This window comes from Plasmodium cynomolgi, chromosome 2, assembly GCF_000321355.1.
Source record: "Plasmodium cynomolgi strain B DNA, chromosome 2, whole genome shotgun sequence".
NCBI classification, from domain to species: Eukaryota; Apicomplexa; class Aconoidasida; order Haemosporida; family Plasmodiidae; genus Plasmodium; species Plasmodium cynomolgi.
Genome location: NC_020395.1, coordinates 529702 through 536036, shown reverse-complemented (window position 1 = coordinate 536036; position 6335 = coordinate 529702). Strand labels below are relative to the sequence as shown.

At 42.1% G+C, this 6335-nt stretch overlaps 2 protein-coding genes across 2 annotated transcripts; one reads left to right on the top strand and one right to left on the bottom strand.

Moving 5' to 3' along the window:
- Nucleotides 1–514: 514 nt before the first annotated feature.
- On the top strand, nt 515–3750 carry PCYB_022190 (Vps53-like protein; the record flags this gene model as incomplete). The annotated part of the gene is made up of 4 exons (XM_004220568.1): nt 515–619; nt 872–2782; nt 2863–3476; nt 3732–3750. 2 exons carry the CDS (start codon nt 515–517, stop codon nt 2780–2782), a joined length of 2016 nt encoding a protein of 671 aa, XP_004220616.1. The 3' UTR covers nt 2863–3476; nt 3732–3750.
- A 432-nt stretch (nt 3751–4182) lies between these two features.
- On the bottom strand, nt 4183–5760 carry PCYB_022180 (hypothetical protein; the record flags this gene model as incomplete). Its single annotated transcript, XM_004220567.1, has 2 exons — nt 4183–5540; nt 5562–5760. The coding sequence occupies 2 exons, from the start codon at nt 5758–5760 to the stop codon at nt 4183–4185; spliced, it is 1557 nt and encodes a 518-aa protein (XP_004220615.1).
- Between the last annotated feature and the right edge of the window lie 575 nt (nt 5761–6335).

Genomic DNA, 6335 nt, shown 5'->3' with positions numbered 1-6335 from the left:
TTTTTTTTTTTTTTTTTTTTTTATGTATTTTGAGAAAACAAAACGATTAAGTTTTCCAACGGGACACATACTAAATGTGTTCCTTGCATGGGGTTGTTTTTATCACAATATGGGGAACGGCTTTTCCCCCCTATATGTTTCGCCTTTTACCCATTTAATTTTTTTTTTTTTTTTTGTAAAACGTGCACTCTTTTGAAACTTCCCCTTTTTAAATGGGCCCTTACCGCCCTTCCCCCGCGCAACTGTACCACGTGAAATGCATTTTCCTCCCAAAAGGAAACCACCCCCGTGTGCACAATTGCGTACCCTAACAATTAGCTCCATCCCGTTCAAGAAAAAATAGGTGAATACACAAGTGAGCGGTGGAATAAAATACTAACCTCATGCTGATCATCACCCTGCTGCTAATCCTCCATGTTGGTGAAAAATAAACTCGCGTGGGGAAAAATTTCTTTGTGCCAAGTGATCATTAAAAGGTGTCGATTTAGCGAGTCCCGCCCGCTCCCCAGTTGTAATGAAAAGGGGGCACAAAAAAAGTGGAATTAAAAAAAAGGCAGTCACATCTAACAAGGAGCATTTCAATTTAACCGAACTGAGTAACAACACGAGGGACAAAACGGTGAAATAATTTTTTCCTAACTTTTGGCGAAACCTTTTAGGAAAGAAGCGACACAAACGGAAACGCACTCCATGATTTGCTACATGCGCGGTAGTGTTCTTGGCTAGGGGGCACACCCTTGAAAAGGCGACCCCTCGCCGCTTCGCCACTTCAGCGTTACGCCACTTCAGCGCTTCGCCACTTCCTCACTTCACCACTTCCTCACCTCACCACTTCACCGCTAAACCACTTCACCGCTTCACCATGGGGGAGGTCGACGCGTTCGTGCAGGAGTACATAAACAGCAACATCGCCAAAATCGAAGACGTGGAAATGCACGTGGAAAAAATGAACCGAGAAATAATGGAACTCGATAAAACCATCAGCGAAAAGGTGCAGAGCCACATCCTAAGCCAAAATGAGTATGACCAAAAATTGAGACACATAAAAGAAAAAATGAAAATAATTAATAGCCAAATGGAACAAGTAGATAAAAAAACAGAAGAAAGTGAGCACATCCTAGTGAAGCTATGTAAAGATATAAAAAAATTAGACATAGGAAAAAAAAACGTAACAGAAACGATTATAGTAATGAAAAGAATCGTTATGGTTATCACTGCTATAAGCAACTTGAAAAAAAAGGCTCTGAAAAGGGAGTACAGCGGATGTATTCCCCTCGTCTCCGTTATCAAAGAAATGCTCATACACATTTCCGACTTGAGGACAAACGAAAAATTGAAGACACTGTACAATGATGCCAACATCCTTTTCGACGACGTAAAGCATCAGATAAAGGAAGACATCGATTTGGTTTACGACCCCGATGTGCACATAGAGAAGAACCTCATCATAGTGAATGAGGCGAGCCACGCCGAAGGAGACAAACTGTCCATAAATCTGTTCGATGCATGCAATTGTTTATATCACTTGGATCAAAAGTTGGTCTCCAATGTAGTTAAAAAATTTTCCAACTTTTTTCTCGAAAAATATATTATCATTTTTGAAAATCAAGCAAATAATTTGGAAGGGATCGATAGACGCATGGCATGGTTGAAGCGTGCACTGAATACGTATGATCATGTCTATGCTCATATTTTCCCTCCTGTTTATAATATGCCTTACCACGTTGTTTGCAAATTCTGCTCCCTCACCAAAAAACACATCGTCAAAATTATGTCTTCTAATATGGACCAGATGAACCCAGTTTCGCTAATCCAGACTGTCATTAAGGTGATTAATTTTGAAAATTTTTTATCCAAAAATGTGACGTTTTTTATTGAAAAGAAGACCACCTCGCATGATTCGTACTCTTCTTTGGAGTTTCCCTTCCCGGAGTTAATTATGCAGAGGGAGATGACCCCAGGGGGGGGAAATGCCAAGGGGGAGGATCCTTCCCCCGAGGAAGGGGAACAGAGAAAAGACCAAATGGACAACATCAAAGGGGAAGGGGAACAGAGAAAAGACCAAATGGACAACACCAAAGAGGAAGGGGATCATTCCATTAGCACTGCGCATGATGATACTAATTCGCACGCACCGCAAAACTTCAAGGGAGTCATCTCGTGCGCGTTCGACAGCTACCTGTGCAGCTGGCTAAAATATGAAGAGAAAAAAATTCTTCAAAAATTTGAAAACATAATAAACGACGAAAATAAAGAAGACCCCTTGGAGGGAAGAGGGGGGCACAGTGAATGCAAATTGTCCTCCTCAGAAAAGGACCCCCTCCTTGATGTTAACAAAATTTTAAAAAAAAAGGAAAACACCCCGCAAATGGACCCCGAAATGGTGGAAGAAAAACACACAGTGTATAAGTCAGCATACAAAATGTTTTACCTCTACAAAAGCTACATAAACATGATTCTTCAATTCAGTGACTGTCAAACGTTGTACGATTTTGTGACTTTTTTTAAAACACTGTTATTAAAATATAGTGATGAGCTAAACAAAAGAATTATAAAAGAGGTGAAGGAGGAAAACAAAAATCAGCACTTCAAATTATTGTCTGTCATAATCAATACATGTAATTACGTAGAACAAACAATGAATGAAGCGTTCGAAAATCTTGTCAAAGTTATTGACCCAATTTATAAGGACAAAATTTGCTTCAAAGAAGAGGAACAACAATTTTTACAAATAAAAACAAAATGCATAAAAGGAATTATCGTCTTTGTAGAAAAAAAATAAATTCCATCATTTCGAACAAAGAAATTACAAACTTATTTGACCCAAATGATGTCCAAGAAAAGACTCCTTATATAACTAATATGGACCTATTTCTGCGTGAATATTTTTCCTTTTTTAAAAAAATTTTTAATGAGACCTACTTGATTTATTTACTCGAAAAAACGACCACACTGATCATTCAGCAGTTTTATCACACCATTTTTTCGTTTCAGTTCATGACCAATGTGACTGCCCAGCAGCTACTTCTGGACTGCCACGAGATTGAAAAAATCCTCTTCCAAACGGCAGCTCTGTTGAATACGAGAAAGGGGGAGCAGCACACCCACGCTGCGCCACACGGAACAGCGGCAGAGGCGCAGCCATCCGCATCGGCAGCGTCAGACGACGAATGCGTCATTCCTCAGACATACTTCAATTATGTAAAAAAACAAACCAAAAAAATTCAATTTCTAATTAAAATATTTATCTCTAATATCTACGACATGAACTCCTTCAACATGCTGCTCACCGAAAATAACAACATTTGCACCATCGAGGAGATTGAAAAGATCCTTTCCCTGAAGGAGGACGACACGGGGGCGAAGGCCCCTCCGAGGGAGTCCAGCCAAAACAAGAACTACGTGCACGACATTAAGGAGCGAGGAATGAAGGCCGCGGAGGAGGTCAAGTTCTTCTTCAACAAAATTGCGAATATGTAGGGGGTGGCGGAAGCGTTGTGTGGAGGCTTTGCGTGGAACCACTTTGTGGAGGTGTCATCCCTTTTAGTCGAAAAATTCAGAAAGCTACATCGACGCTTATGCTTCCCGCATTCTGCATGCCCATTTGTTAACACCTAACCAAGTTCATTTTGCACTTTGAGTCGTACTGCCTCTTTTTCGCCAAAAGGGAGGACAACTTACGTGCATCGTTGGTTAACATTTTTTCGTTTTTTTTTTTCTAACCTCTGTAGGAGGAAAATTCAAGTTTGAATTTGAAAGGCAAATGGGAAGTGGACACGTGGGCGCCTGTTCATGGCGCACGTTCTGGGTTGGAATAAAAAAAAGGCACAAGGGGGGAGGCACACGTGGGGAGGCACAAATGGGGAGGCGCACGTGGAGAGGGTAGAAAAGCAAATGACAGACGGGCGGATGGGAAAAAGATGCAGAAGGGATGCAGCCACGGCGAACTGCAGAGCTACGCGGCCGAGGATTGCGCGCACACGTAAACAAACCTACCCTCGTGCAGGCACACCTCGCAAACCACATTTAGCTGTCTAAAATGGCCAAGCCGTAAGAGGCAACAAACGGGTCGAACAAATATACATCAACCGTTTGGGTTTCTTAAAAGGGGGAAGAAGTTGTGCCCCCCACACCCCGATCAGCCGCAAAATCGGTACCCGTAAAACCAGCTAAGCGTACCCCTCACGAGTTGAAGGACATCCCGTTGGGCGTCTTCTTCCCGTCGAGGTGGAAAATTTTGCCAAAGTTTCTTATTCGCTGTGACTTCTGCTCCGTGTCGCTCTTAAGTTGCATATATCGCTTCCCGATGTTGTAGTCCCCCCCACCGTACTTCCTCAGAAACTGCGAAATGTCGTAGCTGCTGATGGCGAACGACTTTAGCAAATCGATCAGGCACAAAATTTCCTTATCGTTTACATCGCCATGAAATTCCTTTATGAGGATGCCATTCTCCGGCTGAAGCATAAAGGCATGTGCATCATGGTCAATGATAACAACTCGGTCAAGATTCCTACCCAATCTCTTCAAATCTTTTACGTAATGCCTTCTCTTCTTGGAGCATTGGTCTCTGTGTAAGCATCCAATAGCAGGTATACCCCACTTGGAAATAACTTCCTGTGCAACTGGGAAATTATCATCTGACCAAATAACAATTTCATAAAAGCTAGACAATTCTTTAAAGAACAAATCAGCATAGGGTCTCTTCAATACTCTCCATCCACTTTTCCTGTCATACTCTAATTTGGCTATAACATAATTCAGGTCAATAACTAGGGTTGGTAAATTTTCTGGGTAATTTAAATCTTTGAAGTCGGGTAATAATGGCTCATTACTCAGTGGAAAATATTTATCAATCAGTTCCTGCAATATGTCATTGTATTTATTTTCTAGCATTTCCATTTTATTTTTAAAAATTTTTAATAATTCCTCCATACTTAGGTCATTCTCGATGCAGTACATGTATAGCTGTCCGAATGGCATTAGCAACAGACTCAGCAGGAGGTACATCTTGATCATTTTTTCCCTTTGTTTTTTGTGCAGGTATATTTGCCTCAGAGACTGCTTCTCCTTATTTCCGTTTGGCGGGGCACTTCCACTATCGCTACTATTATTGGATGTGTTTCCAGTGAGCGTCACTCCGGCGTGATTTCCACTTTCCTCATTTCCCCCATTTGGGGTTTCACCTTTAGCGCCCCCCAGGGCTTCCCCTTCCATTCTGTTCACCTTCACATTATCCCCTTTGGAATATCCACCAGAAGAACCTTCTGAGGAAGTGCCAAAGAATCTCCTCGTGCAGTATCCTCTACTAACACCACTGCAGAGGTTGCCAACTCGGGTGGAAAAACAACTCCTTTGAAAAGGAATCAATTTCGTAACAGTACTAGCTATACTTACACATTTCTCTACATTGTTCTCGCCAAATTTGTTTTCTTCCTTACGCCACTTTTGATATTCTGGATGGGGGGACATCCTTCCCCTAGTTATTTGAAACGGAAGATCCTTCATCATATTTCCGTCCCACTTGGGGGGGAAAAACAAACCTGCATGAGTTAAATATCTACTTGGACACAGCGACAGGTCCTTTTTATGACTCTTCTTTTCTGCGAGTTTGCTCAGTTTGGCTACATTTGTGGTCCCTTTCTTTTTTTTATAACCTGTTTGAGCAATGCCTGCATTGTTTCCGTAGTCCCTCCTTACCAGTTGATGGATTAATTTCCTCTCATTTTTCTTCAGATTTTTTAAACATAATGAGGCGATCATTTTATGGAACTTCCTCTAAGCATTATCTTGCCCAGGAAGTTGGAACATGGGACACGGGGGGGTTGGCGGCGGTGGGTTCGTGGCGGAGGGCAGTGCGCAAAAAAATGAAGTGAATATACAACAGGAGGGATAACACGAAATGGTCCTAATGGAGGGCATACGTTTGTACATCCCCACTCATCAGGTCTACTAGGATGTCTCCCCTTCCGCTTGCACTTCACCCAGGGGGTAACTGCTTCTCTCTCACGGGAAGTGCGTACCCATTGGTTAAAACTCTCGATCCGGGACCGGCCTCCACTAATTCTTGCTCATACAACGGATTAGGAAAGCTATCCTTTTCTCCGAACCGGGACGCATGCCCGTCGCACGCTTTCGTAGAGAGACGTACCAGCGCGTTAGTTGGGGAAGCATTTTTCAATGGGCCTCCTCCTCTCTACGATGCTCCCAGGGGATGCTCAGAGAAATGAAAAAAAATCCAACGCTCATTGTTGTAGAAGTCGCGATGGATACAAACTGTTGAATAGAGAAAATATTGGAAAAAAATTAAAAAAAATAAAAAGTACGAAACGACACTA